Here is a 12,348-nt window from a genome sequence, read left to right as displayed (position 1 = left end):
CATGTCACCGATGGGTCACGCCGTCCCACTGCCCAGGACATTGCTGAGGGTGTTGAACCTTGTTGACCCCACATCCTATGACCATGCAAGGAGAGAAAGTGTCAAAGGCTTTACAAGAAAGCTGAAATAAACACCAGCCGCAGCTCTCTCCTCATCCACAGAGCTCGTTCTTTCAACGTAGGAGACACGCAGGTCAGTCAAGCACCATTTCCCCTTCGTAAATCCACGCCGACCACTCCCCATCACCTTCTTGTCCTTCCTGGGCTTGACAGTGCTTTCCAGGAGGATCTTCTCCATCACCTCCCCTGGGAACAACGTCAGGCTCACCAGCCTCTGCTTGCACAGATCTCCCATCCTCATCTTCTTCAAGGTAGGAGGGCTATGAGCTCCCTGCCGGACATCAGGAACCGTGCCCAGCTGCTATGACCTGTCCAAGAGAATGGAGAGGGGCCTCCCAAGGACATCGGCCAGCTCCCTCGGCATTCCTGGGTGCAACCCGTCACGCCCCGTGGACTTACGTACACCCAGTCACACAGCACTCCTTCCTACCTCCCTTCCTCTTCCTCAGCAACAAGCACTGCTCGACGGACAAACAGCCTGCAAAACACTCCCCTCCGCTCAACTGGGGCAGGCCTTGCCACTCATCAACCCTTCGGCACGCACCCACCGCCACCAGGGCCTCGGCTCTGCAGCCGCGTGCTGCATGCTCGCCTCCAACTCACCTTGGCGATCTCCAAAGTCTCTTTCTGCCCCTCACACGCCCTGCAGAGAAACGGCCTCACCCTTCGGCGCTCACCCCAACTACAGACCCCAAAGGCCCTGGCTCACCACCTCCCCTGCCTGCCGCTCCCACTCCCCCTCGGCCTCTCGCCACGCTCACGGGCTCTCCAGAAACTCACCTGCCCCTCCGGGGGGCCCCACAGACAATCACACGCTCACTCCGCTTGGAAAAGACCCTTAACGGTATCGAGTCAACCACTGACGCAGCATTTGCCAAGTCCACCACTAAACCAGATCCCCACGAGCCACGTCTACATGGCTTTTCAATACCTCCCGGGACGGTGACCCCACCACTTCCCTGGGCAGACGGTTCCAGTGCTCGGCAACTCTTTGGGGGAAGAAGATGTTCCTAATATCCAATCTAAACCATCCCTGGCACAACCTCAGGCCCTTTCCTCTCATCCTAGCGCCTGTTACTAGGCAAAAGAGACTGACACCCACCTCGCTACAACCTCCTTTCGGGTAGTTGCAGAGAGCGATAAGGTCTCCCCGAGGCCTCCTTTTCTCCACACTAAACACCCCCAGCTCCCTCAGCCGCTCCTCGGAAGTCTTCTTCTCTACATCCTTCACCAGCTTCGCTGCACTTCTTTGGGCACATCACGCCACAGCCCAAGCACTGTGTCACGCCAGAGCCCAGGCTGCAACCTTGCCGGCCCCTACGAAGGGCAGCGCTACGGAGGGGCCAACACAAGCCTTTGGGGAGCCTGGCAGGGCTCCCCACGGCACAGGGCTTGCGAGCTCTGAACCAGGGCTGCCGCGACAACGGCCTGCTCCTGCAAACAGCCCTCCTCTCGCCCCTTGCACTGCCAGCCCCAGCCCCAGGGACGGCACCAGGGGGCCACGAGCCCACACAGGCAGCCTCCCTTCTCCCAGCTACAACCCCACCAGCAAGAGGGGCACCCAGACTCCCGCAGAGCACACCCAAGGGGAAAGGCCAGGCCTAAAGACAGCCTTAGCGAGCTGGGAGCAAGGCAGAGAGGGACCAAACGCGATGGAAGGGGCAGCGTCTCACGCCTGGCACACCTCCAAAGACCAGAGCAGCCTGCCAGGGCTCTGAGGAAACGGGGCCCGCTCTTCACAACCCACCCAAAAACCACACCACACGACTGCCACGGGATGACCTCACTGATGACACCCCACCTCTCCTGTCCTTTGGCCGCCTCTGCCCAATGCCCTGACACACACCTTCCACGCAAATCCTCCCAAATACCTACTTTCACTTAAAAGCTGCCGCCGCCACCGGGGTCAGACAGACACATCCTCAAGAGGAGGACATGAAAAGGGAGCGTTGCGGGAAGGAAAACACTCCTTACCTCATTACTCGTGAAGCTGTGGCATGCAAAGGCAGCATGCTTGCTGCAAAAGGCTGTCATGCGCAAAGGCTGCCCCACCCCCTCGGGCGCTCAGCGACCAGCATAAAAGCAGCCCAGCACCTCTCTCCCTCACACACTTCTCTCAACGCCTTCTCCTCCACCGTCAACAAGGTGAGCCTCAACCCCCTTCCCCTCCTTCTCCTGCCCCACCTGCACCGTCTCTTCCACCACGCTCTGCCCCCAGCCTCAGCAGCCCTGACCGCCACACTCCCCCCGGACCCACACCGGGCCTCCCCACTCCCTCGCCCTCCTGCAACACCGCCCCTCGCATCCCCGCGCCCCTCCGCTTCCTCAACACCCTCTCTTCCAGGGCCCCTCCACACCACAGACATGGCCTGCTACGACCTCTGCCGCCCCTGCGGACCCACCCCGCTGGCTAACAGCTGCAACGAGCCCTGTGTCAGGCAGTGCGAGGACTCCCGCGTCGTCATCCAGCCTTCTACCGTGGTGGTCACCCTGCCGGGACCCATCCTCAGCTCCTTCCCCCAGAACACCGCCGTCGGATCCTCCTCATCGGCTGCCGTGGGCAACGTCCTCAGCTCCCAGGGAGTGCCCGTCTCCTCCGGCGGCTTCGGCTTCGGAGGCCTGGGCTGCTTCGGCGGCGCAAGAGGCTGCTACCCATGCTAAGGGCCCTCGCCACCACCCCTGACACCAGCCACCCACACCCTCGAAGCCACGGCATGGATTGAGGACGCACCTCTGGGATGTTGCTGCCACGTGCCGCCGCCATCCACGGCTCTTCCTCGCCAGGCACAAAGCAAGCAGGGAAGCGGGCCAGCCCGGGCTGCCTGGAAACGTGGCTCACATACCTCCTCCTCTTCTCCCACTTCCCTCTTTGCATCGCCCCTTCGGCGGTGCGGCTCCGCTGCAACCAACTTCTCGCAAGCCAAAGACAACTGGCGAACTCCAGCGTGCTGCTCCCACTGCGCGGCAGGAAGATCTTGGTGCTCTGACTGACCTGTCTCACACAAGGGACCTCGGCTCACGGTCGCCCTACTCGGCCCTGAGACCGGCTCCCTGCCATTTGCCGCTCCTGACTTTTCGCTCTTTTTTTTGGTCTCTCAATAAAGTTCTCCTGCATCCCAGCCTCAGACGCCTCCTCTTCCTTTCTGCTCCCATGGCTCTTCCAACCTCACCCAGCACAAAGCCAGGCCTCCAGAGGCCACCGGGCTGGCTGCAAAGGGCCTACAAGACCTCTCTTAGGAACCGTGTCCCCAGCAACATCCACACAGACTGCCACAGCGGTCTGACACAAGCCCTTCACTTCCCCAGACAAAGGCTTGGACACGCTAACGCACTTCCACCCACGCCTCTGGCGCAAGCTCCCTATGGCAGCACGCACTACACCAACCCTCTTCCCCAGCACGACCCTCTGGGCAACACACCAAGCAGAAGCACTCCAAACAGAACCGTTTAGTGTGCAAGGAACCTCTGCACATCACCTAGTTCAAACCAACCTGCTCAAGCGGGGTCAGCTCCGGCAGGCTGTCCACGACCACGTCCAGTCAGGTTGTCAGTATCTCCACGGATGGAGACTCCAACACCTCTCTGCGCAACCGCTTCCACTGTTTCACCACCCTCACGCTGAAAAAGGGCTGCCTTCTCTGCCAAGGAAATGGCACGTCTTGTCAAGCTTTCTCTGTTCGCCCTGGCCGTGGGCACCGATGAGAAGAGTCTGACTCCCCTGTCCTCACTGCCTCCCCCATCCAGGATTTCGACACAGTGATGACGTGTCCCCTGCGTGGTCTTCCCTCCTGGCTGAAAAGCCTCCCACCTCTCTCCACTTCTCCTCAGAGCAAAGGTGCTCCAGTCCCTTCAGCGTCTTGGTGGCTCTGTCGCCACTCGACTCGCCCCACGAAGGCCACGTCCTTCCTCCACCGGAGAGCCCTCATCAGCTGCACACAGGACTCCACATGGGGCCTCACCAGCACCGAAGAGAGAGCATGATCCCCTCCCACGACCTGTTGGCAACGCTCTGCCCAACGCCGCCCTGGAGACTCTTGGCCGCTTTTGACACAAGCCTGCAAAGCTGCCTCGTAGTCAGCATGTTCTCCGCCAGCACGACAAGGTCATGCTCAGCAAAGCTGGCAGCCCCCGGCATGTCCTGGGACCCAGCGCTGTTCCTCCCCAGATGCAGGACTTTGCATCTCCTCCCGTTCAACTTCACGAGATTCCTCTCTGCCCCAATCTCCAGCCTCTCCAGCTCTCTTGGTAAAGCGACACAGCCTTCCACTGCCTCGGCCTCTCTTCCAGATTTTGCATCATCTGCCATGTCACCGATGGGTCACGCCGTCCCACTGCCCAGGACATTGCTGAGGGTGTTGAACCTTGTTGACCCCACATCCTATGACCATGCAAGGAGAGAAAGTGTCAAAGGCTTTACAAGAAAGCTGAAATAAACACCAGCCGCAGCTCTCTCCTCATCCACAGAGCTCGTTCTTTCAACGTAGGAGACACGCAGGTCAGTCAAGCACCATTTCCCCTTCGTAAATCCACGCCGACCACTCCCCATCACCTTCTTGTCCTTCCTGGGCTTGACAGTGCTTTCCAGGAGGATCTTCTCCATCACCTCCCCTGGGAACAACGTCAGGCTCACCAGCCTCTGCTTGCACAGATCTCCCATCCTCATCTTCTTCAAGGTAGGAGGGCTATGAGCTCCCTGCCGGACATCAGGAACCGTGCCCAGCTGCTATGACCTGTCCAAGAGAATGGAGAGGGGCCTCCCAAGGACATCGGCCAGCTCCCTCGGCATTCCTGGGTGCAACCCGTCACGCCCCGTGGACTTACGTACACCCAGTCACACAGCACTCCTTCCTACCTCCCTTCCTCTTCCTCAGCAACAAGCACTGCTCGACGGACAAACAGCCTGCAAAACACTCCCCTCCGCTCAACTGGGGCAGGCCTTGCCACTCATCAACCCTTCGGCACGCACCCACCGCCACCAGGGCCTCGGCTCTGCAGCCGCGTGCTGCATGCTCGCCTCCAACTCACCTTGGCGATCTCCAAAGTCTCTTTCTGCCCCTCACACGCCCTGCAGAGAAACGGCCTCACCCTTCGGCGCTCACCCCAACTACAGACCCCAAAGGCCCTGGCTCACCACCTCCCCTGCCTGCCGCTCCCACTCCCCCTCGGCCTCTCGCCACGCTCACGGGCTCTCCAGAAACTCACCTGCCCCTCCGGGGGGCCCCACAGACAATCACACGCTCACTCCGCTTGGAAAAGACCCTTAACGGTATCGAGTCAACCACTGACGCAGCATTTGCCAAGTCCACCACTAAACCAGATCCCCACGAGCCACGTCTACATGGCTTTTCAATACCTCCCGGGACGGTGACCCCACCACTTCCCTGGGCAGACGGTTCCAGTGCTCGGCAACTCTTTGGGGGAAGAAGATGTTCCTAATATCCAATCTAAACCATCCCTGGCACAACCTCAGGCCCTTTCCTCTCATCCTAGCGCCTGTTACTAGGCAAAAGAGACTGACACCCACCTCGCTACAACCTCCTTTCGGGTAGTTGCAGAGAGCGATAAGGTCTCCCCGAGGCCTCCTTTTCTCCACACTAAACACCCCCAGCTCCCTCAGCCGCTCCTCGGAAGTCTTCTTCTCTACATCCTTCACCAGCTTCGCTGCACTTCTTTGGGCACATCACGCCACAGCCCAAGCACTGTGTCACGCCAGAGCCCAGGCTGCAAACTTGCCGGCCCCTACGAAGGGCAGCGCTACGGAGGGGCCAACACAAGCCTTTGGGGAGCCTGGCAGGGCTCCCCACGGCACAGGGCTTGCGAGCTCTGAACCAGGGCTGCCGCGACAACGGCCTGCTCCTGCAAACAGCCCTCCTCTCGCCCCTTGCACTGCCAGCCCCAGCCCCAGGGACGGCACCAGGGGGCCACGAGCCCACACAGGCAGCCTCCCTTCTCCCAGCTACAACCCCACCAGCAAGAGGGGCACCCAGACTCCCGCAGAGCACACCCAAGGGGAAAGGCCAGGCCTAAAGACAGCCTTAGCGAGCTGGGAGCAAGGCAGAGAGGGACCAAACGCGATGGAAGGGGCAGCGTCTCACGCCTGGCACACCTCCAAAGACCAGAGCAGCCTGCCAGGGCTCTGAGGAAACGGGGCCCGCTCTTCACAACCCACCCAAAAACCACACCACACGACTGCCACGGGATGACCTCACTGATGACACCCCACCTCTCCTATGCTTTTGCAATGTCTGCAGAATGCGATGCCACGTGCCATCAACGCCAAGTCTTTGAATTCTAATAGCCACACTTAAAAGCTGCCGCCAGGGTCAGATGGACACAACCTCAAGAGGAGGACGTGAAATTGGAGAATTGCGGCAAGGGACACACGCCCCGCCTCATTACTTGCATGGATGGGCCATGCAAGAGCTGCTTGCTGCAAAAGGACATCACGTGTAAGGGCTGACTCACCCCTCGGGCGCTCAGCGACCAGCATAAAAGCAGCCCAGCACCTCTCTCCCTCACACACTTCTCCCCACACCTTCTCCTCCACGGTCAACAAGGTGAGCCTCAACCCCCTTCCCCTCCTTCTCCTGCCCCACCTGCACCGTCTCTTCCACCACGCTCTGCCCCCAGCCTCAGCAGCCCTGACCGCCACACTCCCCCCGGACCCACACCGGGCCTCCCCACTCCCTCGCCCTCCTGCAACACCGCCCCTCGCATCCCCGCGCCCCTCCGCTTCCTCAACACCCTCTCTTCCAGGGCCCCTCCACACCACAGACATGGCCTGCTACGACCTCTGCCGCCCCTGCGGACCCACCCCGCTGGCTAACAGCTGCAACGAGCCCTGTGTCAGGCAGTGCGAGGACTCCCGCGTCGTCATCCAGCCTTCTACCGTGGTGGTCACCCTGCCGGGACCCATCCTCAGCTCCTTCCCCCAGAACACCGCCGTCGGATCCTCCTCATCGGCTGCCGTGGGCAACGTCCTCAGCTCCCAGGGAGTGCCCATCTCCTCCGGTGGCTTCGGAGGCCTGGGCGGCTTCGGCTTCGGAGGCCTGGGCTGCTTCGGCGGCAGAAGAGGCTGCAACCCCTGCTAAGGGCCCCTGACGCCAACCGCCCACACCCTGGAAGCCACGGCATGGATTGAGGATGCACCTCCAGGATGTTGCTCGCACGTGGGCTCAGTAACAACGGCTCCTCCTCTCAAGGCACAAAGCAAGCACCTTCTCACAAGCCAAAGACCATCGGGGACCTCCAGTCGGTTGGTCCCACCACAGGGTAGGAAGACCTCAGTGCTCTGCTAAAATCTACTACACACAAGGGACCTCAGCTCCTGGTCGCCTTCACACCGGCTCCCTTCCACCTGCCGCTCCTGCCTTTTCACTCTTTTTATCTCTCAATAAAGTTCTCCTGCATCCCAGCCTCAGACGCCTCCTCTTCCTTTCTTCTCCCATGGCTCTTCCAACCTCACCCAGCACAAAGCCAGGCCTCCAGAGGCCACCGGGCTGGCTGCAAAGGGCCTACAAGACCTCTCTTAGGAACCGTGACCCCAGCAGCAACATCACCACACCCCGCCACGGCGGGCCTTCCAGCCCGTGACACAACCCTTTCAGTTACCCAAACAAAGGCTGGGACACGCTAATGCCCTTCTACCCACGCCTCTGACACAAGCTCCCTGTGGCAGCACACACTACACCAACCCTCTTCCCCACCACGACTCTCTGAGCAACACACCAAGCAGAAGCACAGCCAACAGAATCATTTAGCAAGGAACCTCTGCACATCATCTAGTTCAACACAAACTGCTCAAGGAGGGTCAGCGCCAGCAGGCTGTCCACGACCACGTCCGGTCAGGTTTTCAGTATCTCCACGGACGGAGACTCCAACACCTCTCTGCGCAACCAGTTCCACTGCTTCACCACCCTCACACTGAGAAAGGGCTGCCTTCTCTGCCAAGGAAATGGCACGTGTTATCAGCTTTCTCCATTCACCCTCGACCCAGCCGTGGGCACCGATGAGAAGAGTCTGACTCCCCTGTCCACACTGCCCCGCCACCCGCGATTTAGACACAGTGATGACAGGTCCCCTGCATGGTCTTCCCTCCTGGCTGAAAAGCCTCCCAGCTCTCTCCACTTCTCCTCAGACCGAAGACGCTCCAGTCCCTTCAAAGTCTTGGCCCTGCCTCCACTCGACTCGCCCCACTAAGGCCATGTCCTTCCTCCACCGGAGAGCCCTCAGCTGGACACAGGACTCCACACGGGGCCTTACCAGCGCTGAAGAGAGAGCAAGGTCACCTCCCATGACCTGCTGAAAACGCTCTCCCAACGCCGCCCTGGAGACTCTTGGCCTCTTTTGCCGCATGCGCGCATTGTTGCCTCGCAGGCAGCTCGTTCTCCACCAGCACCACGAGATCGGGCTCAGTAAAGCTGGCGGCCCCCAGCACGTCCTGGGGCCCGGCGCGATTCCTCCCCAGATGCAGGACTTTGCATCTCCTCCTGTTCAACTTCACGAGATTCCTCTCTGACCTGATCGCCAGCCACTCCTGTGTATGGTGCCACAACCATCCTGTGCCTCAGCCACTCCGCCACATTTGGCATCATCTGCCAGCTCGCTGATGGGGGCTCCACGTCCCACTGCCCAGGACATTGCTGAGGATGTTGAACCCTGTTGACCCCACATCCTATGACCATGCAAGGAGAGAAAGTGTCAAAGGCTTTACAAGAAAGTTGAGAGAAACGCCAGCCACAGCTCTCTCTCTGCGACCACAAAGCTAATCTCTTCAACGCAGACAACACGCAGGTCGGTCAAGCACCATTTCCCCTTTGTAAATTCATGCCGACCACTCCCCGTCCCCTTCTTGTCCATCCTGGGATTGGCAGCGCTTTCCGGGAAGACTTCCTACATCACCTTCCACAGGAACAACACCAGGCTCACTGGCATCTCCTTACCCAGATCTTCCATCCTGATCTTCTTCCAAGATAGGAGGGCAAAGAGCTGTGTACCAAGTATCAGGAACCGCGCCCAGCTGCTATGACCTGTCCAAGAGAATGGAGAGGGGCCTCCCAAGGACATCGGCCAGCTCCCTCGGCATTCCTGGGTGCAACCCGTCACGCCCCGTGGACTTACGTACACCCAGTCACACAGCACTCCTTCCTACCTCCCTTCCTCTTCCTCAGCAACAAGCACTGCTCGACGGACAAACAGCCTGCAAAACACTCCCCTCCGCTCAACTGGGGCAGGCCTTGCCACTCATCAACCCTTCGGCACGCACCCACCGCCACCAGGGCCTCGGCTCTGCAGCCGCGTGCTGCATGCTCGCCTCCAACTCACCTTGGCGATCTCCAAATTCTCTTTCTGCCCCTCACACGCCCTGCAGAGAAACGGCCTCACCCTTCGGCGCTCACCCCAACTACAGACCCCAAAGGCCCTGGCTCACCACCTCCCCTGCCTGCCGCTCCCACTCCCCCTCGGCCTCTCGCCACGCTCACGGGCTCTCCAGAAACTCACCTGCCCCTCCGGGGGGCCCCACAGACAATCACACGCTCACTCCGCTTGGAAAAGACCCTTAACGGTATCGAGTCAACCACTGACGCAGCATTTGCCAAGTCCACCACTAAACCAGATCCCCACGAGCCACGTCTACATGGCTTTTCAATACCTCCCGGGACGGTGACCCCACCACTTCCCTGGGCAGACGGTTCCAGTGCTCGGCAACTCTTTGGGGGAAGAAGATGTTCCTAATATCCAATCTAAACCATCCCTGGCACAACCTCAGGCCCTTTCCTCTCATCCTAGCGCCTGTTACTAGGCAAAAGAGACTGACACCCACCTCGCTACAACCTCCTTTCGGGTAGTTGCAGAGAGCGATAAGGTCTCCCCGAGGCCTCCTTTTCTCCACACTAAACACCCCCAGCTCCCTCAGCCGCTCCTCGGAAGTCTTCTTCTCTACATCCTTCACCAGCTTCGCTGCACTTCTTTGGGCACATCACGCCACAGCCCAAGCACTGTGTCACGCCAGAGCCCAGGCTGCAACCTTGCCGGCCCCTACGAAGGGCAGCGCTACGGAGGGGCCAACACAAGCCTTTGGGGAGCCTGGCAGGGCTCCCCACGGCACAGGGCTTGCGAGCTCTGAACCAGGGCTGCCGCGACAACGGCCTGCTCCTGCAAACAGCCCTCCTCTCGCCCCTTGCACTGCCAGCCCCAGCCCCAGGGACGGCACCAGGGGGCCACGAGCCCACACAGGCAGCCTCCCTTCTCCCAGCTACAACCCCACCAGCAAGAGGGGCACCCAGACTCCCGCAGAGCACACCCAAGGGGAAAGGCCAGGCCTAAAGACAGCCTTAGCGAGCTGGGAGCAAGGCAGAGAGGGACCAAACGCGATGGAAGGGGCAGCGTCTCACGCCTGGCACACCTCCAAAGACCAGAGCAGCCTGCCAGGGCTCTGAGGAAACGGGGCCCGCTCTTCACAACCCACCCAAAAACCACACCACACGACTGCCACGGGATGACCTCACTGATGACACCCCACCTCTCCTGTCCTTTGGCCGCCTCTGCCCAATGCCCTGACACACACCTTCCACGCAAATCCTCCCAAATACCTACTTTCACTTAAAAGCTGCCGCCGCCACCGGGGTCAGACGGACACATCCTCAAGAGGAGGACATGAAAAGGGAGCGTTGCGGGAAGGAAAACACTCCTTACCTCATTACTCGTGAAGCTGTGGCATGCAAAGGCAGCATGCTTGCTGCAAAAGGCTGTCATGCGCAAAGGCTGCCCCACCCCCTCGGGCGCTCAGCGACCAGCATAAAAGCAGCCCAGCACCTCTCTCCCTCACACACTTCTCTCAACGCCTTCTCCTCCACCGTCAACAAGGTGAGCCTCAACCCCCTTCCCCTCCTTCTCCTGCCCCACCTGCACCGTCTCTTCCACCACGCTCTGCCCCCAGCCTCAGCAGCCCTGACCGCCACACTCCCCCCGGACCCACACCGGGCCTCCCCACTCCCTCGCCCTCCTGCAACACCGCCCCTCGCATCCCCGCGCCCCTCCGCTTCCTCAACACCCTCTCTTCCAGGGCCCCTCCACACCACAGACATGGCCTGCTACGACCTCTGCCGCCCCTGCGGACCCACCCCGCTGGCTAACAGCTGCAACGAGCCCTGTGTCAGGCAGTGCGAGGACTCCCGCGTCGTCATCCAGCCTTCTACCGTGGTGGTCACCCTGCCGGGACCCATCCTCAGCTCCTTCCCCCAGAACACCGCCGTCGGATCCTCCTCATCGGCTGCCGTGGGCAACGTCCTCAGCTCCCAGGGAGTGCCCGTCTCCTCCGGCGGCTTCGGCTTCGGAGGCCTGGGCTGCTTCGGCGGCGCAAGAGGCTGCTACCCATGCTAAGGGCCCTCGCCACCACCCCTGACACCAGCCACCCACACCCTCGAAGCCACGGCATGGATTGAGGACGCACCTCCGGGATGTTGCTGCCACGTGCCGCCGCCATCCACGGCTCTTCCTCGCCAGGCACAAAGCAAGCAGGGAAGCGGGCCAGCCCGGGCTGCCTGGAAACGTGGCTCACATACCTCCTCCTCTTCTCCCACTTCCCTCTTTGCATCGCCCCTTCGGCGGTGCGGCTCCGCTGCAACCAACTTCTCGCAAGCCAAAGACAACTGGCGAACTCCAGCGTGCTGCTCCCACTGCGCGGCAGGAAGATCTTGGTGCTCTGACTGACCTGTCTCACACAAGGGACCTCGGCTCACGGTCGCCCTACTCGGCCCTGAGACCGGCTCCCTGCCATTTGCCGCTCCTGACTTTTCGCTCTTTTTTTTGGTCTCTCAATAAAGTTCTCCTGCATCCCAGCCTCAGACGCCTCCTCTTCCTTTCTGCTCCCATGGCTCTTCCAACCTCACCCAGCACAAAGCCAGGCCTCCAGAGGCCACCGGGCTGGCTGCAAAGGGCCTACAAGACCTCTCTTAGGAACCGTGTCCCCAGCAACATCCACACAGACTGCCACAGCGGTCTGACACAAGCCCTTCACTTCCCCAGACAAAGGCTTGGACACGCTAACGCACTTCCACCCACGCCTCTGGCGCAAGCTCCCTATGGCAGCACGCACTACACCAACCCTCTTCCCCAGCACGACCCTCTGGGCAACACACCAAGCAGAAGCACTCCAAACAGAACCGTTTAGTGTGCAAGGAACCTCTGCACATCACCTAGTTCAAACCAACCTGCTCAAGCGGGGTCA

At 60.6% G+C, this 12,348-nt stretch overlaps 3 protein-coding genes across 3 annotated transcripts; all 3 read left to right on the top strand.

Moving 5' to 3' along the window:
• The first annotated feature begins 2,116 nt into the window (after positions 1-2,116).
• LOC142029569 (feather keratin 1-like) lies at positions 2,117-2,868 on the top strand. The gene is made up of 2 exons (XM_075024427.1): positions 2,117-2,264; positions 2,464-2,868. The coding sequence occupies exons 1-2, from the start codon at positions 2,117-2,119 to the stop codon at positions 2,778-2,780; spliced, it is 465 nt and encodes a 154-aa protein (XP_074880528.1). The 3' UTR covers positions 2,781-2,868.
• A 3,774-nt stretch (positions 2,869-6,642) lies between these two features.
• On the top strand, positions 6,643-7,539 carry LOC142029568 (feather keratin-like). The gene is made up of 2 exons (XM_075024426.1): positions 6,643-6,676; positions 6,876-7,539. Exon 2 carries the CDS (start codon positions 6,896-6,898, stop codon positions 7,208-7,210), a length of 315 nt encoding a protein of 104 aa, XP_074880527.1. The 5' UTR covers positions 6,643-6,676; positions 6,876-6,895; the 3' UTR covers positions 7,211-7,539.
• Positions 7,540-10,837: 3,298 nt separating this feature from the next.
• LOC142029567 (feather keratin 1-like) lies at positions 10,838-11,958 on the top strand. Its single transcript, XM_075024425.1, has 2 exons — positions 10,838-10,985; positions 11,185-11,958. Exons 1-2 carry the CDS (start codon positions 10,838-10,840, stop codon positions 11,499-11,501), a joined length of 465 nt encoding a protein of 154 aa, XP_074880526.1. The 3' UTR covers positions 11,502-11,958.
• The last annotated feature ends 390 nt before the right edge of the window (positions 11,959-12,348 follow it).

The sequence above is a fragment of the Buteo buteo genome, chromosome 3 (assembly GCF_964188355.1).
Source record: "Buteo buteo chromosome 3, bButBut1.hap1.1, whole genome shotgun sequence".
Classification (NCBI taxonomy): domain Eukaryota; kingdom Metazoa; phylum Chordata; class Aves; order Accipitriformes; family Accipitridae; genus Buteo; species Buteo buteo.
This window is presented reverse-complemented; position numbering and strand designations above follow the sequence as displayed.